We start from the raw sequence: 25,845 nt of genomic DNA, 5'->3' as shown, positions 1-25,845 counted from the left end.
GTTTAGAGAAAGCCCCCCCCGCATTGCAATTTCAAAGTTTAGTTCCAAGTTTTATATTCTAGATAAAATCCTGGTTCTCCAAGGTTATTTATTGGGATGATGACAATTTCCTGTCTGAGGACCCCATCATAGCTGTAATTGTACCTTCCTAGAAGAGAATTTCTCGGACACCCTGAGTGTGAGAAGAATATGAAGCCCACACAAGCCTTTTATTTTCTTAAAATTAAACAAATAAAAATCACCAAAGGACCTTAGGCTACCCTACAGGAACACTCTTAATTGGAGAGGCCTATGGCACTGTCCCCGAGACTAATGCACCGGAGCTCATGCTCAGACAGAGCAGGGTTGAGCATGGCAGGGCCCAAGTGAAGGAAGACTGCGGAGCCTTAGGGCCGGGCGGAGAAGGAGGAGGCCAGACTTGCGCCGCACCCGCGCGCGCTGCTTGCGCCGCCTCCGGCACAGCGGCGGGGCGGCAGGCCGCGCCCGCTCCTGCAGCCCCGCCGCCGGGGAGGGGTTTCCCGGGACGGGCCGGCCCCTTTCATCCAGGAAGTGAAAGCGACGTCGGGGTCAATGAAAACAAACGGGGAACCCGGGGGAAGGAAGGCGGGCGAGGAGGAGGGAGCGCCGGGGCGCGGAAGAGAGCCACCGGGCCGCGGAAGTGCGAGCGGGAGGGCGGCTGCGGTCGTCTTTTTACCGTTGCCACGGTCGCCGCCGCCGAGGCTCGCCCGGGATGTCTGAGCGCGCGACTCGCGGCCCCCGAGCACCACGCGGCACCCGCCGTCCCGGCCTCTAAGTCGCCACGTCCCGGCGGCGCACGCGGGCTGAGGGCGGCTTAGGACCGGCGGGGGCCGGGGAGGGGGCCGGGGCGCCCGGGAGGGGCTGCCCCAGGCCCGGTGCCTACCCCCATCTGCGCGGCCGGCGCCTGGCCAGGAGGATGCGTGGCGCCGGGCTCTGAAGCATGGAGGGGGTTTTGTACAAGTGGACCAACTATCTCACAGGTATCGGGGCTCCCGTGGTCCAGAGTCAGCGGGGAGAGGCGGAAGGGTTGGGCAGGCTTAGGCTGTGGAGATGGTGGGTCAGGGGCCCCCTCTCTGCCTGGAGGGTGGTGACCCTCATAGCGAATTCAAAGCTTAATTCCCCTCTGGGTCCCTCTTGGAGTCTATCTGGCCTCCGCCGAGGAGAGTTCGAGACTGCGCACCTTCCTGAGGATGGGACGTGCACCAGACCACTTCTTTGCTGTGTGTAGTAATAGTTCTGATTGCCCCCTGGTGTAGTAATAGTTCTGATTGCCCCCTGTGGCCTCCGGAACTATTCCCAGTCACCCCCATGTGTGTTGCATTCTCAGCCCTTGTTCACACTTAATAGTCAGTGGTTTGTCAGTAACTGAGTTGTCCGGGGTATTGGACAGGATTGGACTCTTAGGATCAAGATTTAATTTTAAGAGATGTTTTCAATATTCCTTTTTACTTCCTGAACAACACTATTGATTTTAGAAGTTCACTTGTTGAACTTAGCAAGCATGGTTTTGGAATCTGTCCCCAGGTATTTTTCTTTTAAGGGGTTGGTTTTCAACGAAGTATCCGAACGTTTGGGAATTCAGGTAACTGAGAAATAGTGCAAGAAAGTGCAATACACAGAAATGGAGCAGGCTTGTCAGATTCATCCATGAGATGGGTTGGAAGGAAGAACTACATACTGTTAATAGCTTCAGTGGAAAGGGCCACTTTCCATGATAATGAAGGCTATTAAAAGCTCTTAAGTCTGAATTGTAGTGCCCTCTCTACTATCAGTCAGCGCTAAATTAGGCAAATGGCTTGTTCTCTCAGGATCTCAGTCTTTTTGTTAGGCCTGGGTGATCAACAACTGGAAGTGTCTTCCTACTCCTGAGTTCTGTTATCTCACCAAATAAGAGGAAGGGGAATGTATTTAAAACATTGGAATAGTAAACAGATTTCTTGGTTAAACATAATGGCAAATATTGACTTGCTGCCCACTTACTCTGCCAAAGATATTGAACCCTTTAGTGATTATATGCTGTACTCAACTTGTGTTTACTGGACTTTGTACAAAATCTGCATATACACACTATAAGGCATAGGTACTGAGCCATAGTTGTTCTTGGTTTTTGATTAATTAGAACCTTAAAGCCAGATATACAGTAGCAGATACTTTAATAATTATGAATCACTGATGTTTTATTTTGTTCAAAATAAAAATTTATTTCCTTAACTATCATATTTTAACAGAAAACATTTTAAAAAATAAGGCACATTTAAAAACATTAAATTAAAAACTTTTTGGTGATGCTGAGAAGTGAACTCAGGGCCTTCCACATGCTAAGCAAGTGTTTTACCACTGACCCCAGGACAAATATTTTTTATTAAGTATTTTCATTTGGGTGGTTGTGAGAAGCACAGTTAGTGTTTGGTTGAGGTATCACATTAATGGTGAGTCAGTAGCTTCTATGCTTTGAGCTGCAAGTGATTGCCTCATTGCAAATATTTGTAAGCACTGTGTCCTGGGAGTTCATGCCAGATGAACCATTTCTGAGTAGCCCAGAGCAATGGCAATTACCAAGATGAGTCATAATTTAAGGTGAGGTTTCACTTGGAGTGAAACGTGGTCTTGGCAATTTCCTCATATCCTTTGGTACTGAGTACCAGCTGTGTCTTGGGTTTTTTTTTTTAGAGAGAGAGAGAGAGAGAGAATTTTTTAAAAAATATTTATTGTTTAGTTTTCGGCGGACACAACATCTTTGTTTGTATGTGGTGCTGAGGATCGAACCTGGGCTGCATGCATGCCAGGCAAGCTCGCTACCGCTTGAGCCACATCCCGAGCCCCTGTGTCTTAGGTTTTAGTCTTTGCAGAACATTTTAGGTAACTTCTAGTAAGCTATGTAGAGTTTGCTGAAATGAAATCTTTGGTTTGGAAGGATTCCATTTTTAAAATTTAAATCTGGCTCCCCCACATGCCGATTATTAATTAGTTCATCTTGGGTCTGTAGGACAAGCAGCTGTCCATGTTAAGTGGTTTTTAAGGACCTCCTGTGTAATTATAGTGTAATTTGGGAATCCTTTGTAGAATAAGAGTTTTGGTAACTTTTGGTAGTTTGATATAAAAATATGTTTTGTTTTGTTTTTTTAAAGAGGAATTTTTAAAAGGGAGTAATGTGTGGATCTTTTCCACAGTAAATGTTTATACAACAGGTTGTGATGTTAAATATTTCTTCAAAAAAGGTATATAGTGATTATTAACAGACTTGGTTAGAATAATATATTCAACCATGGTCACTATTTGTGTTCCTACAAAAAATGAATCATTTTACTAAAAAAAAAAAAAAAAAAAAAAAAAAGAATTTTTTTTTTTTTTTGGTGTGTGTATGTGTGTTACTAGGGCTCAAACCCAGGGCTTTTGGTAAACATACTGGACAAACACTGTACCACTGAGCTATATCTCCAGCCCATTTTGCTTTATTTAGAGACAAGGTCTTAATAAGTTGCCTAGGCTGGCCTTGAATTTACAGGCCTCCTTCTTTAGCCTCCTGAGTTGCTGGCATTACAGAAGTGTACCACAGTGCCTGGCTTCAATATTTGTTTTAATAAATAGATATTGAATCGCAATAATCCACATTTGCAGAATCATACTTTGTTCTATAGGTACACTGGATCTATGGTGGAGGAATGTACTTTCATACTCTGCTTATAATTTGCTCACCAAGTTGAATTACTATTTGGAAATATGTTTTTATCATTTCTATACATGTTCAATACTTATGGGTAATAATATTTAATGTCTGTTTTTTTATGGATCATAGCAAGATCTCACATTTGTTTTTTTCTGTCACTTGAGGAATATATTTTTTAAACACCTGTTATGCCAGGTACCAACCACCATTCTAATTGCTGGGAATGCAGCGATGAACATGATAAAGTCCATGTATTCAAAAGAACTTTCTAATTTGACAGGCCGCATTAGGGTATATAGCATTCTTAAAGATGGATTTTCCAAGCCAGGTGTGGTGGTGCACTCCTATAATTCTGGTAGCTCAGGAGGCTGAGACAGGAGGATTACAAGTTCAAGGCCAGCCTCAGCAATTTACTGAGGCCCTAAGCAACTTAGGGAGACTCTGTCTCAACATAAAAAAAATCAAAAGGGCTGTGGATATAGCTCAGTGGTAAACCATCCTTGGGTTAAAATCCCCAGTGCCAAAAAAAGCAACAGCAAAAAATATTTTCCAGGCATCTAAGGCTACTTGATTTATTTATTTTGGACATCTATCTTTCTGAACTGTATTATAGCATTCTCTACTTTCTTATAAAAATTATTTTGACTTCACTTTTTTTTTTTTGGTGCTGGGGATTGAACTCAGGGCTACTCAACCACTGAGCCACATCTCCAGCCCAATTTTTTTTTTTTTTTTTTTTTTTTTAAGAGTGAGAGAAAGGAGAGAGAGGAAGAGAGAATTTTAATATTTATCCTCTAGTATTCGGCGGACACAACATCTTTGTCTGTATGTGGTGCTGAGGATTGAACCCGGGCCGCACGCATGCCAGGCGAGCGCGCTACCGCTTGAGCCACATCCCCAGCCCCTCCAGCCCAATTTTGTATTGTATTTAGAGACAGGATCTTACTGAGTTGCTTAGTGCCTCGCTTTTGCTGAGGCTGGCTTTGAACTCATGATCCTCCTGTCTTAGCCTCCCAAGCCACTGGGATGACAGGCATGTGCTACCAAAAATTTAACTTTTTTAATGATGACTTGGTGCTGTCATTTCAAAAGTGTTATAGGTAAAGCCTTTTGGGGAAGAAAGTCCTGGGTTTGTAAAACAAGGTTTAAGAATATTTCACCTGTCTGCCCTTTTTTGGTACTATCTGGCCTTGGAAAAGCTGAATTGATTAAGCATATAACTGGTTATAGCTAAATCTAGCAGGATTTGAACACCAGTGGTTTAAAAGGTGGTACATTTTAGCCTAGAATACCTGTGCCAAATTGTGACTTAATAGTTACAGAAAGAACAAGGACAGTCACACTGCCTCCAGCATGGTCACCATGTTGTTAGTTAGTGAACTATTGTAAATTAATAGCATGCTTGATAAGATTCCAGGGAACATGGAGTTTGGTTTGCAAGAGGAGTGGGAGTTGGGCACCAAGGAAAACCATCTTCCTGCTTACCAGGTTTGCCTTAGAGCCAAGTCTGTAGAAGATCAGAGGAGGGAAGGGAGGTCATGGGGAATATATGTTCTTACATAGGTTATAGAGTCTGTATAAAAATTGGAATTCACTTAGCTCTTATATAGTGTTTAAGGGAGTTTGTTTAGGCAATGTATTTTCTAAGAGAAGGGAAGGCCACTGTAGAATTAGAGGGTTAGGTCGCAGCTGAGGGGTCATCTTGTGCAACCTACTTGTTTTGGAGACTGGGTACTTTAGAGATTTATTGAAATGAAAAGATTTGCCCCTGGTTATTCAAAAAGAATGATTGTAGAACTGAGTCTAAAATCTCTGTTTTCTGTTACTGTTCCAGTTTGAGCATTGATAACCTGAAATTCAAAATGCTGCAAAATCTAAAATTTTTTGAGTTCTGACATATTATAAATAGGAAATTCCACATCTCACTTCATATGATGAATCACAAAACCAGAAATATTGTAAAAAATTACCTTCAGGCTGTGTGTATAAGGTGTACATGAAACAATGAGTTTTATATTTAGATTTGGGGCCCATTCCCAAAGTATCTCATTATGTATATGCAAATATTCCAAAGTCTGAATCCCAAACACTTCTGGTCCATTTTGGATAAGGGATACTCAGTCTGTACTCATGAAAAGGAGCAATTATGTTGTACCTTGTGTAGGGATATTATTGAAGATGATTCCAGGGAACCATTTCTCTAGCAAGGACATTTTGGGCAAGTGTTGGCCATTAAAAATTTTATTGTCAGATGTTTCTTGAGAGCCAAGAAATCATGTATATGGAAGGGCTTGAAATCACAGTTTTCTACGGGATAAAAGTAAATTCTTATTAACCTTTGTTATTTATGACCTTTTTAGGTTGGCAACCTCGCTGGTTTGTTTTAGATAATGGCATTCTATCCTACTATGATTCACAGGATGATGTTTGCAAAGGGAGCAAAGGAAGTATAAAGATGGCAGTTTGTGAAATTAAAGGTGAGTAAAAATAGGGAATTAGGAATTTGAGGTTAGGTAATAAAGGTTCTATAGCATGCTCCAAATGAGGACAAAAGCATTTCCAATTCTGTAGCAATTTTCTAGTGCTATTAATTTCCTTAGCAGTCAGGAGTGGCATATAGCATTGGTTTTGATAATTCTCCCTTTATAAATGTACTGTGAATTGAAATTCAGAGTAACTGTGCTACTTTTCCAGTTTGACCATTGCAGTTTTTTGCTGGATGCCACTTTTTTGTCTATGATGCCTCCATATGCATTCTATTTAATTCTTATAGAAAGGTATTGTAAAGATTAAAAGTTGAGCTCTGAAGATGACCATGCCAGCTCTGATGGGTATTGATAAAGTCAGAGGCATAAGCTTTGATTATCTGCTGAACTGGAGATAAGTTCTAGATGATAGAGATGATTTCCTTCCCTTCCGGCGGGGGGGGGGGGGGGGGGGAGAATAAAGCACTAGATCATGCTGTAATTTTCCAGAATGTTTCATGGATCATTGATTCATTTATATTTGTGGTTGGGGTGGTTGGTGTGGGGATAGGCAGTATGAAATCAGACAAAATTATAATGAAAAGTCTTGAATTCCAGAGTGAATTGAGGAAAAACTAGAGCATTAGAAGAGTGTGTGTTAAATTCTCTCTAGGCTTTTCTCATCCCCCTTCTGTAGCCTAAATACTTGTACTTGGTGAAGAATAATTCTTTGGAAATGGTGAGCTCTTTCTCATAGCTGCCAGGTACTCCAGAGTTGTTTTACCTCTCTATATTTTCTTAGATTCAACCAGAGCAGCAGCTATTGCATTGTGTTACTTTTTCCAGGGCTAGATTGCTACTTCTGTGTGATTTTTCTAGTAATTCTTAGTTAGATTTACTCAAGGAGACTAAGGGTATTTTTCTTCTTTGGATGCACATTCTTTATCTACAACATCTGTTTCCTCACCTTCATCTCAGAGTTACTAGTAGATTCTTTCATTATCCATATTCTCAAAGAGGAGAAGGTGATGTCTTCTGGGGAGCTTTCACCAAACTGCATGTGCCCGGTGATTGTATCATGTCTGCTTTAGTTGATTGTTACTACAGTTTTAATGGAAGAGAGTCTTGGCTACATGAATAGAGATAGAAGCACTTCAGCCTGGTTTTTTTTTTTTTTTTTATTACATGCATGTTTTTAACAAATATACTGAAACATATACCCAAAAAAGTGTTGGCTTTCCATATATTCATTTTGGTGTCTGTAATTATTTTCAACTATATTATCACCACCTATAACATTTTAAAAGTGTTTTCTTGAAATTGCCTTATGAGCCAGTTTATAAATGCACAAGAAGAACACATCCAGAACATTCGTTTTTATTTAAAAAAATGTTTGTTTATCTTATTCCTGATAATCCCAGATGAGGTCTGGTCATAAATCAAAACTACAAAGTTAGAAGCTTTGCCATCTTTGAAAATATTTAAATGATAGCTGTGGAATTCTATTCCAAAACAGTTTCAAACCATGGCAACATCTTTTTTGTTGTCATTGTTGTTTTAATCGTTTTTATTAAAGAATAACAAACTCATAGAAAAGATCATAAATGTTAAAAAATGTTCAGATGTTAAAAGTGAAAGAATCTGTGTAGCCACCACAGATCAAGAATTAGGTTATCACCAGACACTCAGAAATCTGCTGTGGGGGTCCGCTTAGCCACTTATCCCCTAAAATGTCATCAGTCATCTAGCCTTTATCCCTGTTATAACTAGAGCAGTTCAGTATTTTCTTTTGTGTCTGGTTTCTTTTTTCTCAGCATTATTTTTGTGAAATCCAACCATATTCTACTGGTTCAGTCATTGTTATGTAGTATTCCTGTGTGTGAATAGTCCATAACTTTTGGGTTATTTCCACTTTGAGACTATAATAAGTAAAGCTATCATGAACATTTTTTTAATTAAAAAATTTTTTCCTGTGGTATAATAAATATAAAATAAAGTTTATCATCTTAACCATTTTTAAATGTATAGTTCAGTAATGTTAACATTTTACACATTTCTTTTATTAAACATAAGTAGGCCTTTATAATTAGTATATGTCTAGTAGAATGCAATTGCTGAGGCATTGAATATTTTATATATTTAGCTTTAAGAGGTGTTAAAGAAAAACATTCTTGACATTTGTTAAAATAGTATGGCATGCTTTATTTAGGATTGCGGTGATAGATATAGGGAGTGGGTTTTGTAGCAGAGGAAAGAAAGTGAGCTCAACTCTGAATACAACAAGGAAAAGTGGGATCTGACAACCCAAATGCAGGACAGGGGAACTGGCAGTTGAAAAGTTACTAAGAAACTTTAGGGACACTGGGGATTCTAACTAAACCCACTTAACAGGATTCTTGCTGAAGTAGGTCAGGGTGATCAGTTACTTCCAGCAGGGTGGTAAGGAATAGAGAATTTGTTCATATACAAGGGTAAAGCGATATCCAGGATGGGAGATTCTGACTTGGCAGAGTTCTTGCTGAAACTGGTCTCTATCAGCATGGAGATGGAAGCCCAGTGGAGCTGAGGACTCAAAAGATCCTGACTGAAATTTGGTTAAGGGGAGAATCTTTTTCAGAGATGATTCCTGACTGTTTTCCAAAGTCCTTCTATGAACTTATTGATATCAACTTATTGATAGAAGGACTTTGAGCATTTCACTTGATCTATGTCTCATCAAAACTTGACATTACCAATTTTTTTAAATTTTGAATATTTCTATAGGTATACTGGTATCTCTTGGTGACTTTAACTTGTATTTTTTCAGTAACTAATGATGTTGAGTGTTTTTTTTTTCTTCTTGAATATTAAACAGTCATTTGAATATCCTCTTCTTTTAAAGTCCCTTTTCAACTCTTTGTCCCATTTTCTGAACTTGACTATCTCTCACATTGATTTACAGGACTTCTTTGTATAATGTGAATGAGTTTTTGTATTACAAGTATCTTCTCTCACTCTGTTTGTATTTTCATTTTGTTATTAGTATCTTTTGATGAACAGAAGTTTTTAATTTCAGCAAAGTCCATTTTGCAAATAATTTTTACTAGAACATTTGATTCCCCTTTTAGGACATCTTCTATGTCACTTTTTTGAAGTTTTCTTGTTCTACCATTTATATTTAGTTCCAAATTAGATATGTAAGGTAAGAATCAAGATTCATTTTATTTCCATATGGATATATCTAACTGAGCACATTTTTGAAAATAGCACCCCCCCCTGCATTATAGGGGTGTCTTTGTCTCTGTGGGTCTTTCTAGGCTGATTAATTCTATGGGTTTTTTTGTTTGTTTGTTGGTTTTTCTTTTCTTTCTATCCTTGTGCCAATAGCACACTGTCTTAATTTCTTTAGCTTTATATTCGTTGTATCCTGTAGTCTTAAGTTTTTTAACTTTTTTCCTTGTCAGTATTATCTTGGCTATTGGCCCTTTGCATTCCCTTATACATTTTAGAATCTGCTTGTAAATTTCCACAAATATCTGCTGAATTTTGGCTGGAGTGACATTGAATTTATAGGTTAATTTTAGAAGAATTATATTCTTAACAATATTGATTTAGCATGATGTGGCCTTGTATTTAATTAGGTATTTAATTTTCCTCAGTAATGCTTTGTAGTTCTGTCTACAGAGGTCTGATCCATCATTTGTTTTCTTAGGGACATGATGTATTAGAAGTTTTGTTCTCAGGTTTGTTAACTTCTCAGGTGACAGCTTTGGAGAGGACCATCCTTGATTGGATGCGTAGGTTCTGGCATAATTAAAAGTGAGTCATCTTGTAGCAACATCATTAGGAATTAGACCATTGAGCTAGGCACATTGATGCACCATTGTAATCTCACTGACTGGGGAGGCTGAGGCAGGAGGATCACAAGTTTGAGACTACCCTGGGGAACTTAACAAGATTCTATCTCAAAATAAAAATTAAAAGGGGTTGGGGGCATGTAGCTTAGTGGTAGAGCATCCCTCAGTTCAGTCCCTGGTAACACACACATACACACACACAAAAAAAAAAAAAAAAGAAGAAGAAGAAGAAGAAAGAAATCAGAGAATTGTTTTAAGGTAGGCATTGGTGCTTTCACCAGCACTAGTGATTAGCAAAAAAGAGTTAATTTTAGAGTTTTGGGTTTTTTGTAGTTTTATCCTGATATAAAAATCTTTCCCACTTGTCACTGATTGTTACACGGTTGTAACTTTCAGTATCTACACCTAATTTTGGCCATATAAGTGCCTTTATGGCACTTATTTGCCATAATGCACTGAGCATCCAGTCAGTTTTTAGTAATTACTTCTCTAAGTTAGGGCTTCTGCCAGACTTTCTGGGCCCCTCATAATATAGCTCCATCAGATTGTCTATTCGTGAATATGAATATTGCATTGCAACACAATACACGGCTCTCTTGAAAGGCTTGCTTTCTCATATCCTTAGTACATTCTGTGTTTATTTTTTCATTTAGGCCTTTTCTCATGTTGTTTTTCTCCTCAGTAAATCCTGCTGGCATTAGATCTTGATATGGAAGCCTTTTCTTTTTGATGTCTCTTATAACGTTTCTCATAATTACATGTGAAATCTTGCACCACAGAATTCAACATGTAAGTGTTCTGATGGTTTTTGGTGTGTTAGTTTGTTTCCTTGGTTAAACTGTCATTCCATATGAGCAATGACTCCATTTTTCTTCCTATCTTCCCCTCGACCAGCACTGTCCAGAGCTGAGTAAGTACTCGTCATTTAATGACAGTAAAGCACAGATTTCATTTTACAACAAAGACTTGGGATGGGCTCAGATTTGTTCTTGATTAGCTCTCTTCTGTCAGAATATCAGAAGGGGTGTGTACATAGGAGGGGAAGTGGAGGGAGTAGAAGATGTGAAAGTCTTCAAAATTCATGTGTTTTCTAGATGACTGTCATGGGCCTATCACAGAACTTCTGTTCTAATGGAAGGAGTGCTAGTCAGCTTTTTGTTGCTTTGACAAAAGGAAGAAGGATTTATTTTGGCTCACTGTTTCATGGGTTTTAGTCCATAATCAGCTGACTCCTATGGTGAGACAGAGTATCATGGTAGAGACACTGTGATCATGCAGAGCTGCTTACCTCATGGTGGCCAGAAAGGAGAGAGAGAGAGAGAGAGAAAGGAAGGATCTGGGGACAAAATATAGGCCCCAGTGGCACACCCCCAAGGACTTAATCCCTTCAACTAATCTCACCTCCTGTAGTTCCCACTACATTTTAGCAGTCCATTTGGATTATGAATCTATCAATGGATTAATCCACTGATGAGGTTAGAGTCCTCATGATCTAATCTTTTCTTAAAGCCCCACCTCTGAACATTGCTGCTTTGGGGGTTTTCTAACATCCTTTGAGGGGTGTTCCAGATTCCAACTCTAATAGAAGTTGGCCATAATTATTATTTGTTGCATTCCTTCTATATGTTAGACACTATCCTAGGCTTGGGGGATACCAAACATACATTCTGCTTTCAAGGAAGTTAGTTAACATGTATTTAAGGTGGTATAGGTGGTATCAAGGGAGTGCCTCAATTCTCAGTAGTTAATCTGTCCATTTTCTCTATTATATACTGCCATCGCTTTGGCAGATTGCTCTTGGGTCCATGCAAGAAGGGTGGTTTGGAAGGTGCCCCTGGGAAGCCCCTGAGACAGTGGTTCTGTCTTCACGGTGAGTCATGGTTTGTTGGTTTAGGTGTGTGAAGCATCTAATATTATGCAAGAGTGGTGATTTGATTCTCCCCAAATTACTGACATTCTTAACTGTACTCTCCTTTGTTTATCATCATAGTTCATTCAGCAGACAACACAAGAATGGAATTAATTATTCCAGGAGAGCAGCATTTCTACATGAAGGCGGTAAATGCAGCTGAAAGACAGAGGTGGCTGGTTGCTCTGGGGAGCTCCAAAGCATGTTTGACTGATACTAGGACTAAAAAGGAAAAAGGTAACTATAGTTTTTCCCCTGTGGCAAGAGCATTTTTAAAGACATAAAATAAGTTGCCCTGTCTACTTATTAGTAATCTGCTGCAAAGAAATAACCAGTAATGTAGAAGACTTACATATATATTTAGGTGATCATAGTTAAAAATTTGTAAGCAGTGTAAAGGTATAAATTGAGGGGAATGGTTCAGTAAGTAAACTGGTGCTTCCATTAGTTGATATTTTATGTGGCCAGTAAAATGTTTACAAGAAGTTTTAATGATGTGAGAAAATGCCCAGGGTTAAACAATCATTAATGAAGGGAGGGGCTGGGCTGTAGCTCAGAGGCAGAGTGCTTGCCTAGCATGCGTAAAGCACTGAGTTCGATCCTTAGCACCACATAAAAATAAACAAATAAAATAAAGACATTCTGTGCCTCTATGACTATAGAAAATTAAAAAATAAATAAATAAAAGCAGGACTCAAAATTTAACATAGTGTCAGTATTCATTGGCTGGTTTAAGAAAGATATATAAGAGTTGGTTGTTACAAAGTTGTTACTTTGAAAAAAGGAATTTCTGGGGAGACTTACTTTTCACTGTATACCATTTAGTACCTTTTGACTTACTCATGAAGGTGGGTTGTTAATTCAAAAAGATTAAATAAATGTCAAAAGCAAAGGAAATGGTATATGGTATTAATTGAACCATATGTGGATATAATTTGAAAATAATGACAGTATTTGTGTTTTCATAGATTGATTTTTCTGTGTTTTCTAAAATTTTTCACTGAAAATATATAATTTTTATATTTAAAAAACAATATTAAATTAATAAAGACAACTAAATTATGGATATTGAAAATTGGAGGCTTAGGATGAAATTTACATTACTACTCAAATATAGGAAGGAACATGACGGATAAAGTACATCTAAGGAGCTGATAAGAAGGAATGGAGGGGCTGGGGATGTGGCTCAAGCGGTAGCGCGCTCGCCTGGCATGCGTGCGGCCCGGGTTCGATCCTCAGCACCACATACAAAACAAAGATGTTGTGTCCGCCGATAACTAAAAAATAAATATTAAAAAATTCTCTCCCTCTCTCTCCCTCTCTCACTTTCTCTTTAAAAAAAAAAAAAAGAAGCAATGGATATTTACAATAGCTAACAGATAGAAACAACACAAATGTTGATAGTTGAATGGATAAACAAAATGTGTGATACATATACAAGGGAATATTATTTGACCTTAGAAGATTCTGACATTTGCTACAATGTGGGTGAACCTTAAAGACATTATGCAAAGTGAAATAAATTCATCACAAAATATAAATATTGGATGATTCCACATATGAGATACCAAGGATAGTCAGTCTGATTTATGCAGACAGAAAGTAGAATGATAGTTCCCAGGCCTACAGGAAAGAGGGAACAGGGTTAGTGTTTAATGAGTATAAAGTTCTCATTGAGAAAAATGAAAAAACTTCTGGAGACAGATAATGATAGTGTTTGTATGACATCTGAATGTACGTAATACAAGTGAATTGTACATTTAAAAATGGCTATAGTGGCAAATTTTATGTTATGTATATTTTACCATAATTAAAAAGAAACAAAGGAATGGACTATAATTTTGGGAAAAATTGATTTAGGTTAGATCAAATGTGCAGATAGATCTGCTTTGGTACATTCTGCAGAAGTAGCTTTGTGGCTAGTACCAGAAAGCAATGGCATTGGCTTGGCTCAGAGAGTGTGGAGAAGCCCCAGAATGTTTATATATTTTTCTTCCTTTGCAACTTCTGATTTAAAATGTATTGGCCTGCCAGGTGTGGTGACGCATACCTGTAATCCCAGTGACTTGGGAGGCTGAGGCAGGAGGATTGCAAGTTGGAGATCAGCCTCAACAATTTAGTGAGGCTCTAAGTGACTTAGCAATGCCATGTCTCAAAATAAAAAAGGAGTGGGGATGTGGCTCAGTGCTTAAGCACCCCTTGAACCAGGTTTCAATCCCTGATACCAAAATTAAAAAAAGGAATGAGCCTATGAGTGGCTGAGATGGTGGCTGAATAGTTAAGTTTGTCTGGAGTTAAGGAGAAGTAAGTAAGCTGTTACTGAAAATTCTGAAAACTGTATAATGTGAAATAAAGTCAAAGAAACAGAAAAAAATAAATATATACAGTATTCTTAATTATAGGAAGGTTAAAAACTCCTGTATGCCACACTATATTACAACAAAGAACACGAAAAGAAAGCTAACATCTATAAAAGTATTTGGTCTATGGGATAATAAAAGATTATTATCTTTAATGTGTAAGAATTTTTAAAAAATTATCAATGTATATATTTTTAAGAGAAAAACATCAGAGCTGAAAAAAATGTGCCAAGGACCCCAAAAGCCAATTTACAAAAGGAGACATACAGGCATTTTTCAATTGGCAGGGGACAAGTAATGGAGTAGAAGTATCCTGTGTGAAACATCCAGGATCCTCACTTTATATCTATAATTAATCTATGTGACTTTTACAGCAGACATATGACCTTTATTTTTTTTTCCCCCTAGTTATCTAAAGAAGTATTTTTTCAGGGTTCTGTTATCCTACTTCCAAGGTCTTACATCTCTTAAACTATAGGTCAAAAAGGTATTTTTGGCCTTCCATTCAAATTGATTAAATTTTGTTGGATTGCCCAAGGAATATGAAAATGATCTAATTGATGTTTATGTATGTTTCTTTCAGAAATAAGTGAAACCAGTGAATCTCTGAAAACCAAAATGTCTGAACTTCGCCTCTACTGTGACCTCCTAATGCAGCAGGTTCATACAATCCAGGAATTTGTTCATCATGATGAGAATCATTCATCTCCCAGCATAGAGGTATAAGAGAAAGGATCCTCTCATGTCCACTTTGAACTATGCCTGGGTGTCCTCATCATCCTATAGGATGATAGGGGAGTATTTTCACAGTGAGTTAGTTCCATCTATTTTGGGATCTCTCTGCTATAGACTCTTTGGAAATATATAGTACCTTCTAGGTTATGTGTCTAGCCAGAGTCAAGCTTGACTCCTTTTCTCTGGGGAATCTGTCTTTGCAACCATTTTGATGATTGGAGGTTGGGACGAGAAGCATTCCGGACAGTGATCTCTTGGCCAAGTGCATGAATTCACTGGACAGCTGTTATTCAATCTTTCTTTTGTTAGTAAGGTCTCAGCTTCAACTACTGAGAGTTAATATCTTTATGAAATAACTTAAAAAATTCTTTTCTGAACAGTGATGAAGGACTCAAAATCCCGATTAGTAGTAGGGTTTGGCTATGAAATAGGGTCATCCATTCTGGTGAAGGGAGCTGGTAAGCCCTCTAGTCTCTGGGTGAAGGTCAACATGCCCCAGTCCCCTTTGCCTAATGTGGTAGAAGTAGAACTAGAAATCTTCCTCCTTCCTGCGGGGGAAGGGGTCTTAGTGAGGAAGGTGAGAGTGGTTTCGCGCTGGCGAATGCTGTGGTCACTGAGCTGTTTACCACAAGCTCCCTGAGGCAGGTGTTCTAACACTGCTCCAAAGCTCATTGTCCACGTCAGGGGCCTGGGCTTGTTCTGCCATTCTTGTATTGAATTTTCTCCTCATGCCTTAGGTTTCAGGTGACTACTAGGGTCACAGAGAGGCCAGGAGTAGAGAGACCTTCTCAACTTACTGTTCTTGTTTTTGATCATGGAGCAAAAATCCTAGAAATCCCCTAGCTGACTTCTCATCTTTTTTGTCTGGCTCGAAAGAAACTTGGGGGGAGTTTGAGGAATGAATATTTGGCAAAGAATAGCCAAGACGGGCTTAAATGAGTGTGCAGTCATCCCCCAAGGCTAGGCCCCCTTATCGCCCTGAACAAAATTAGGATTTTTATTCTACCAAGGAAGAAGTAGACTGGGTGAAGGAAGGATAGACTAGAATTGTGCTGCTCTAAGTAACTCCCAAGAATGTTCCACTGCTGTGACACCTTCAAAGTTCTAATAGAGAACTGAGAAATCACATTTCAGTTAAGGTTTCTCCAAGATAAATTTTTTATACACAGGTTTTCAGGATGCTATTTGGTTTAAATGCAAAATTTATTTTCTTGGAATCTGATTTCATACATTGTTTACCTAAGAAGCAGAAATTTCATATTTATGCATTGCTTTAATGTTATCAGGTAGTGTATTTTAAGTAATTCCTAAGTTATTAAGTCATACCCTAATCATGGGTCCACTGGAATGATGTTTCATCACTTGATTATAAGGATGTGTATGATCCCATGTAGCTGTGTGTGAGTCTGCTCAAGTTCTTACATGTAATCTTTCAGAACATGAACGAAGCCTCTTCTCTGCTTAGTGCCACGTGTAATACATTCATCACAACTCTTGAGGAGTGTGTGAAGATAGCGAATGCCAAGTTTAAACCCGAGATGTTTCAACTGCCCCATCCGGATCCCTTGGTTTCTCCTGTGTCGCCTTCTCCTGTTCAAATGGTTTGAATTTCTTGCTTTTCTTCTAGTGATATTGATTCTGGGTTTTCTTTTGTTTTTAATTTTAAGGGTGGGGTGCAACAGGCAATGGAGAAGAAACAGTTGAAAGACTGAATTTTTTTGTTTATCCTGTATTTTGCATTGGACCTCTCTGCTAATGAGCTAAGCATGAGTATAGATCTACTCTCTCCCTGGAAGGGGCTGCACAGGCCTGCCCCTGAGCTGCTGCCCCCAGGAAAACATTGTAATGCACTGTATGTGCTGGGACTCAGAAAGAGTTGTGAGCACACTTGCTTTATAGTGGGGCAATGTTTTCCTCCTAATGAGATGCAGTGAAGCATGTCTTTAGAAGATTGGAAGGGACTTGAAACATGTTCCAGTGGGAACAGCATTCTGTAATCAGCATTTGTTTTGACCCCCCAAGTAGGCAAGTCACTTAATCTCTCTGGTCCTCAGTTTCTTCATTTGTGCAGTAGAGTGTCTTCTCTATCAGAGGGTTGTTGTGAAGGATCTGACCTGTTAATGCTGCCTGTCCAAAGTTGGTTTCTTTCCTCTTGATTACTTGAACAACCAGAGCTCTTTTCTCTGGGGGCGGAGGATTCCTTGTCCTTTTCAGGCTATTGAACTTGCTCTGGCATGCTGTGGGGAACTTGTAGGTGAGATAAGGTTTGATAAGACTAAATTTTTTCATTAAAGTGTTTTTAGGAGGAAGAATGCTACATGGTTATTGTTTTAGCAATTACCTGAAGAGTTATTGGTTAGAAGAATAGGATCCAATTTATTCCTAGGTTCTCTTACCCACCCCAGCAAATTGAATTACATGAGATTTAGTAAAGATTATTCCTAAATTTATTTAGAGCTTTGTTTTCTAATGTCCTCTGAGATAGGTGTACCATGAAGATAAATTTTATGGTCAGTTTATTTGGGAAGTTTTGGTTGACTTAGTGAATTAGGTTTTTTTGGTCCCAATCTGATAGGGATAGTCTAGCCAGGACTTCTCAGAGCCTCTTTTTATGATGAAATTTAGTGTGAATTGTTGAGAAGAGGTAGTGTGCAGTATTTCTGAAATTTGTCAGCTAATATCCTTTTTGCTTATTTTTAGTACTCTCATAGTAAACCCTTTTAGAACAATTATAAATGAGCTTTTTAGAACAATTGTAAATATGCTATAAATTGTTAAATAACATGTATTTAGAACAGGTAAAAGAAACCAATCTTTTGAGTTGGATGTACAGTGCTCTCTCTGTTCCTGAGGTTGATGCATGAGGGGTACTTGGGTTATTATGTTTTTAAAGGTATACTACATAGAATCAAATGCAATAAAAATACTTCATTGCTACAATTTTTGCATTGAACTCTTTAGGAATTGTCTTTGGAGAAGTCAAATATGTATTTTCTGTATAATAACTGACTCTTTTAAATCAAAATCTTTAATCAGCAGAAAAGTTACAAAAAATCCAATGAGTTAGGGGCTGGGCATTTAGCTCAACTGGTAGAGTGCTTGCCTAACATTCACAAGGCTCTAGGTTCAATCTCTAGCACCAGCACCACAAAAAATAAATAGATAGATAGATAGATAGATAGATAAGATAGATGATTAGATAGATAGATAGATATAGATAGAAAGAAATCCAGTGAGTTAATCTAAGAAATATTAGTTTAGAGGCCACTTAGTTTTCCTGATTATGCCCTTTTGTTTGACACAAAAAAAGCAAGAATTGTGGGTTATGGCAGTTTTTCCAGAGACACAGCATGGAAATTAAGCTCAGATAGTCTTCATAGGCAAAAAACCAATTTTTTAATGAGTTATTTATTTATATGAAAAACTTTTGTTATTTGTTGTTGTTGTTGTACTGGGGATGATCCCTGGGACATTTTATCACTAAGCTATATCCTCAGCCTTTTTTATTTTTAATTTTGAGACACAGTCTTGCCAGGTTGGCCTCCAACTTGCACTCCTCCTGCCTCAGCCTCCTGAATATCTGGGATTATAGGTGTGCACTACTGTACTTGGTGAATAAACAATTTATTTTTTATATGAAATTTTGCTTATATTAAAAATGAAGCTGAAATTTTTGAGAGCTCCTAAACTATTTAATCTGATCTTTAAAACTGGTTCATCAAGTTTATTGAACCCATCTTAGAATAAACTTGCATTTAACTTTATTGCAAATCATCATGTTAGGTGCAGACAGTTGTCATTTTGGCAACTGATTGAGTTCTTCTTGTGGTGAGGATATCACCGGATGAAGTAATTCTTAAGGAAGTAATTTCTGTTAAAAGACATGTTAGTATCTATCTGCGTCTTAATGACTGTCATATTAGATGTATCTGGACTACAAATTGGGTTGGTCATATCTGATATTTCTACTGGTATTTCTCATCAACTAATGGCTTTGTTTCAAGTATAGAAGGCATTTGCATAACATAAATTCTAGATCTGTACTTGTGAGATTCTTAACTCCATGTATATAAAGGCAACCACCTTAAACCTTTAGTATAAACTTTGCCTTTCTGCTACCTTGTTAAATGTTGAAATCATCTGTTTTATTTGATTGCCGACCTTTATTTTTTGATGGGAATTTAAGCTTCTAAATTACGTTTAGTATTTGTTACATTAAATGCTCAGCTTAATCAGATAATTATGTTTAAAATATGTGGTAGAAACCTTTTTGAGACTTAGGGTTCATCTGAGTTCTCTAAAGACTTGAATTATTCATGCTATTCTCTATGAAAGCCACACTTTGGAACATCTGTGTGTTAGCTACCTGAATGGTAAAGAGAAGCTTTGTTACTATCTATGCCTGCCCTTTAGAGAAAAAGAAAGTGATGTTTATTAGAATACTTTTCTGGCTTGCTGCTTAGTCCTTATTACAAAAAGTGTGACTTTTGGATTAGTTTTATATACTGTTTTTTTAATATTTTTATGCATGTATACCTATCATATTCATATATGTATATATACATATTCAAACATATAGTAGTTTTTAGTATTGAGAAAAGAATACAGCATGTTTTTGGTATGTGTTGAGAAATTTTCCAATCAATGATTATTATTAAGGAGAAAGGTTGACATTGAGCTAATCATGTTTCTTGAGTCTTAAGATGGCCAATCTTTTTCTTAAATTTATGATAATTGTCATAACAATAGTAAATCAGAGCTGCATTATTCTAATTCACATGTGGATCTTGCTAACTTTTTTTTTCTTTAATTTCCAGATGAAGCGTTCTGTCAGCCACCCTGGTTCTTGCAGTTCTGAGAGGTAAAATAACCTTTTCTTTTGGCCACATTCTTTCAAACTTATGCCTAGTTAGGAAATTCTTTGGGCCTCTAACAGTGGCGTGGAATGAAAACTCTGCATGGGTAAAGTGTGGTTCTGGTTCACTCCTCACAGTATCAGTGTATATACATCTCTTAGAACTTGATGTCAGGTCCTGGTCCCAGTGGAGAATCAGGAAAGAAAAATGGAGTGAATAAGTTTATCCAAGGTAAGCACCTTGCCAGCCATTGGAGCTTTTTTAGGTATTGTAAATGTATCAAATGATTGTTAAGCATACTTGATGTAGTGAGGCTGCACAACTGAGGCTCATTTTATTTTACATCAGCTTTTTGTAGCATCCTATATACATGCTAAGGTATAGTTTTATTAAATGAGAAAGATCTTTCTGAAAAGAGAAATCCACGTGATCTTTTAGTATATATTCCTTTTAACACACTTAAAAATTATACCTTCTAGTTAGATCTTGCCAGTATACCAGGTTATTAAAGTTTTCTTTCCTTTTTTTTTTTTTGTTTTGCTTAGGTAATAGTCTTAGATTATAGCGGTTGTCGTATTTGATTCTTTTGGAAGGGGTGAAGTTATAGTTTCATTAGCATCTCTTTCTCTATGCTAAATGTTAAGTGCTGAGCACTTACTGTTTTGTCATTTTTTTTTTTCTCTTGACACTTATATTATCGTTGATTGAACCATCATATGCTCAGAGGAAGCCAGAAATGATGTGTATATCCAACCATGTCAGGGAATGAAGAGTTTTACCAACTGAATTTTCTAGAAATATGGAAGCTTAAACAATCATTAACAATTTTTTTTAAGTTTATGAAAGAAATGTTTCTAAACTGTACTTTTCCCTTTCTGCCTTATGAAGATATGAATTATATATGATATCTCTGATGCATTAAGGTTGTCAATAATTACAGTAATATTTGGCTCACATAAAATATCCTCTGAGGTACTGTTGGTGGTGGTGATTGGCTTCCATGTTTAATTTTTTTAGACTAAATATTAAAAACTTTTTTTGGCCCTCTTCATCTTCTCTTGCTGCTGTCAGTGAGTTTGCCACCAGCATTTTCCGTATACTTCTTTGTCATGTCCTTTATGATCAGATTTGTGCACTTGTAAAACCCATAATTATTTTCCAAATATTAGTGAACCATCTGATACGGGTACTGCCTTGGTGGACCTTCTTCTCTAGAAGCCATTTCTTCATTGTACTCCTTTTCTGTTTAATTCAACCCGAGGCCATTTCTCCAGGTTACCTGAGGCTGGTTTTAAGTAGGTTGACTGCTTGCAGTTTGACCCTTGAATGAGTAGAATGTTGCTGACTTTGTTAGGCATAAAAATAGTCCTCGTTCGATTTAAGAGAATTAATTTAAAATTCCAATTAAGTTATAGTGGTTTCCTTTGTCTGAGGTCTTATAATTCAATTTTTTTAATTTAATTTATAGGAGTAGCTACTCTATAAAAGAACCAGTATCTACACTTCACCGACTCTCCCAGCGACGCAGGAGAACTTACTCAGATACAGACTCTTGTAATGATATTCCCCTTGAAGACCCAGATAGTAAGTTAGATGGAGTTTGTCTCTTTCTTTGGCCTTTTTAGCATACTTGTTGTGGACTCTGTAATTTCTGGAAATAAGAATACTGACATTGGAGCATACAGTAACAGCTGCTCATATATCTAGTTACTAACAGCTTTGTTATCAACTAAGAAGTGCTGAGGGTTGCTTTTTAAATATCTATATTCATATATATGTATATGTATATATAAAATATAATCTTTTTATTCCTGCTACATTTGCATTGAAAAAAAACATTTTAGAAGAAAGCATGAATTATAGGTAGGATTTTTTTTTTTTTTTGAAAATAAAGGCAAGTTCTAAATCCAAGGAAAACAAATCAGTTGTTTTTACTTATGTGCCTTGATATGGTTAAGGACAATAATTCTGTCTGGTAGTAGTGGTGAATGATAGTAGCATTTATTCGTTGTTTTTCTCTTGTATTAAAGAAGGGTTATATTGTGATTTTTAGGAAAATTTTTGTGATTTGTATGAGAACTTTTATTTTTTGTTTCTGAAGAGAAAAAAGCTTTGAAAGTGTATTAGGTTACCTAGTTCGACAGTGGTGACCATGATTTCTAGTGAACACGAATACGTCTTCTTATTATATTGCCACCAATAGACTATTACTGTTTAGTCTTTACTATCTCCCAGGAAGCATGGGGTTTAGAAATTACATATAGTTCCCAATTAAGGAGCAGATTGTGCTCCAAAAGTTCATTTGTAAGTCATTTGTTTGGAACACCGATTTTATTTCTCTTAGGAAGTGACACAGTAAATGGTGGTCAGATTTTTTAGATAACCTAGGACAACCCAGCTAAATCATAGCAAGGCTAGGTAGGACAAAAAACATGTCATTGCATTTCTAGTCTTTGATTATGTAGGACACACTGATTAAGATAGAGCTGTTTTACTTAAAAGGAAGTCAAACAGGTTTTGTTGGAGGAGGAGGTAAAGTTCATGCAGATAATGGGATTCTGAATGGGACTGGTGGCATTTTCAGATATTTAGAAGGTAGTGGCATCTTTCTTTAAAATAGAACTAATAACCTGTTTATTGACATAGAACATATACTTACCATCGTTTTGAATTTAAGTTGGAACATTGGAGATGTGAAAAAAGAATATTCCTGAGAATATTCAGTGTGCTGCCTTCTGCTTTTTTTTCCCTAAATGATACTTCTTTTTTCTTTTTAAGGAGAATCTTTTGTGATAAGTTTTTATAAAACTAGCCATTTTTCCTTAGTTCCTTTCTCTCTTAAGACTCTGGGTCCTGATTTTTTAAAAAGATTTAGGTTTATATGCCTTAGTACATTTAGCATTCCATAATTCAGCTGTTAGGACTATAACAAAACTAATCTCTCACACATAAACACACAAATATGTATGATTATCTCATTTTTTCAGAACTTCTCTAAATAGACAAAGTCAAAAGTTTCATCTTTAGATTTTTCTGTTTATGCTAAAGCTAGTGTTTCAGTTAGTTGACAAAGCAGAGAATTACCACTCTTTCTTTTAAAGCATATACATTGCATTTGGCAGTCTTCATTGAAAGTCTTTATTCACAAATGTTCTTCTTGTGAGGTACAACTCCTTCTGTTTTTAAATATTTTTTTAAATTAGAAAAGTAATAAATGGTCTTGTACATTCAAACAATATGTATAAAATAATCCACTCTGGAGCAGGACTGTGCTAGTGTATTCAGTTGTGTCCTTTTGGAGTTTCAGTGGTATTTCTTTGAGGTTCATTCCATGTGGAAAGATGGGGACTTTGCCTAGAAAGTCTCATGAAGAGGAAGACTTTAATTTATCTTAGTTCTCTTACCAGTTGTAGATCTTAGGTAAGACATATAATCTGCTTTGGATCTTTGATTCTTTGCATAGAAGCAAGGAGGACATAACAGCATTAAAATAGACTGAAAGAGCAATAATTAATTAAGGAAGGTTAAATTCAATTCAGCAAGTATTTATTGACTGCCCATTATGTGCCAACCACAATTTTAGCAATGAACAAATCAAAAATCTCTACTTCAGATAGTTTCATAATTATCTCATGAACTCTGAGGATTCTCCTTATAATTGTCAATAGTAGAAAAGTTAGATTTTTCTTTATTAAACAGACAAAATATTAATAGGAAGCTAAAGGAATTTCATGTCTCAGAACACGGAATTGAGAATGTTCTTTCATAGAGGTCTGGAGTTAATACTGATAAGAGTTTAACCTTTGAATCAATTTCTTACTAGGACCTGTTCACTGTTCAAGAAATACACTTAATGGAGATTTGGCATCAGCAACCATTCCTGAAGAAAGCAGACTTATGGCCAAAAAAAAATCTGAATTGGAAGATCCTCTTCCATCCTTCTCTTCCTGAGGAAACTGAAGTGTCCAACTTCCTCTAAGTATTGCTATGCAAAAGCTGCTGTTATCAACTTGTTATAGGGAGTAGTTTTTCCCTTTACTTAGTATTTCTCTGCACTTTATAGAATATTGTAAAACAAACAAACAAACAAAAAACAACCCACATACTTTTGAAGTGTATTTTATCTTTATATAGTTTATTTGCAAGAGTATTTTCCTAATAACTTCACAGTATGAATGTGCATCTTTCTTCTTTTTAAAAAAAAAAAAAATGATGCTGTAACATTTTGACATCCATAAGGACAAATGTAGATATTTTTCTAAAAAACTGTGAGGGACTGACATCTTGGTCAGTGTGTATTGTAGCTTATAAACACGAAATCTTGTAAGGTTTCAGTTTGACAGAAGTGTGATATATGTAAATTGTGCCATGGACCAAAAGGTCACTTTACCCCAGCTTAAAATGAGTTATGATAGCAGCTTGATGGTGATTGTATCAAATTCCTTTAAGAAAAAAGGAAACGCTTAATATTCTAAATATCTTTAGCCCAAATAACATGACATTTTGAATATTCTTTAAAAACCAGACTGTGCTGTCCTTCATATGTGAAGTTGACACTACTGATTTGTCAATACCAAATGTTGGGTTAAAGTATTTAATTTTATTTATTTATTTTCTTGTTTCCTCAAAGATGATTGTTTTCTAACTTTTGTGACCTACCAAATTTACATGTTGTCATTTACTTTGTTCTACAAAAGAGGATGATGTTGTAGTGACTTGGCTCACTTACACCAGAGAAATAAATGACTTTCAATGGAAGAGGATTTTAGTGCTTTTTTCCTGAAGTAGACATTAAGCTGCTGTTATAAGGTATTGTTTGCAGCTCTTTAGAATATCTAGAGACATTTTTAATTTATGACTATTTATACAAAAAAGGAATCCTGTCAAGATGACTGTTCTGTATCAGTTGAGAATGGCATTATTTAAAGAGCAGTTAGCATTTGTTTGATAGTGCCTGTCCATGTCTATTGTCAGTGTTTGCCTTGTAATCTCTCTCTTTTTTTTTTTTATTCACTTTGGGATGATAGTTCTGTCCAAGATTTTGGATGAGCAGCACTTTAAAAAACAAATTGGCTTGGTGTTTTTAAGTTAATCATGTGTTTAATAAATATGTGGTTTTTGCATTGAAACTCATCATATAATATATTGTATTTTTTACATTCACTGATATTCTGTGTAGTCTTTATTAAGTGTTAATAGTATTCTTTATTGATATGATTTCATTTGTATATTCAGGCCTGCTGGTAAATACACAATGAGGCATACTTTTAGCTTTTTGTTGCCTGTGAGCTTAGAATGGTGTAGCTTATTTTCCTTTAAATTTGTCTTATAAGTTTATGTGGCAGTTTTTTGGAATGAATTAATAGTTGATATTTACGCAGATAAGATATGTAATTATAGGTATTTTAAGTTTAAGATATGACATCATTGATCTCTATACATTAACATGTATATAGATAAAATGCTACTAAACATGTTTGTGATTTTAAATAGCACGGAGGTCACAGACTACTCTGTGTCAGTGGAATCTTCCTGCTCATAAGTTATATTCATGTCTAATTGAAAAAAAAATTGATAATGTGGTAAGTTTCCATGTTGAATGGACAGTCAGGTTTTGTTTTTGTTTGTTTTGTGGTAAGAACTTGCACAGTGATGAAACCTTGAAGGTCAAGGTGCTTCTGGTAAAGTTTTTCTGGTAGTTTTGTTTTTTTTTTTTTTAGGTATTACATTTATAATGAAAACATTAATAAGATTTTGAATTCATAGGAAATAGTCAAGCCCATTTTCTATTGCTTTACAGATGGATAAGTATGTGAAGTTTTCTGTAAATATTTTAAAAATAAAAAATAGTCATTTCTAATTTGTATTATTTTTCACCCTTGAAACAGGTGCTTGAATAGGTGTGCTTTAACCCTAAAAATGACTTTTATTATGACTTGGATCCACTTTTTTTCTTTAGGAACCAAATAAATTTGTGAAATCATCTTTTTTTTTTTTTG

General features: G+C 36.7%; 1 protein-coding gene across 1 annotated transcript; it reads left to right on the top strand.

Annotated features, from left to right (window-relative positions):
* The first annotated feature begins 595 nt into the window (after positions 1-595).
* On the top strand, positions 596-25,706 carry Plekha3 (pleckstrin homology domain containing A3). The gene is made up of 8 exons (XM_076865884.2): positions 596-998; positions 6,046-6,162; positions 11,977-12,132; positions 14,839-14,975; positions 16,427-16,591; positions 19,808-19,851; positions 21,315-21,430; positions 23,670-25,706. Exons 1-8 carry the CDS (start codon positions 959-961, stop codon positions 23,795-23,797), a joined length of 903 nt encoding a protein of 300 aa, XP_076721999.2. The 5' UTR covers positions 596-958; the 3' UTR covers positions 23,798-25,706.
* The last annotated feature ends 139 nt before the right edge of the window (positions 25,707-25,845 follow it).

The sequence above is a fragment of the Callospermophilus lateralis genome, chromosome 9 (assembly GCF_048772815.1).
Source record: "Callospermophilus lateralis isolate mCalLat2 chromosome 9, mCalLat2.hap1, whole genome shotgun sequence".
Taxonomy (NCBI): Eukaryota; Metazoa; Chordata; class Mammalia; order Rodentia; family Sciuridae; genus Callospermophilus; species Callospermophilus lateralis.
The sequence above is the reverse complement of the archived record's forward strand: the minus strand, read 5'-3'. Positions and strand labels throughout refer to the sequence as shown.

Excerpts from the sequence above, each read along its gene's own strand:
- Plekha3 (XM_076865884.2), top strand. The coding sequence starts at position 959 with ATGGAGGGGGTTTTGTACAAGTGGACCAACTATCTCACAG. Across the intron at positions 12,133-14,838 it reads TAGGACTAAAAAGGAAAAAG|AAATAAGTGAAACCAGTGAA; the intron begins GTAACTATAGTT and ends TGTTTCTTTCAG. Across the intron at positions 21,431-23,669 it reads TCCCCTTGAAGACCCAGATA|GACCTGTTCACTGTTCAAGA; the intron begins GTAAGTTAGATG and ends ATTTCTTACTAG.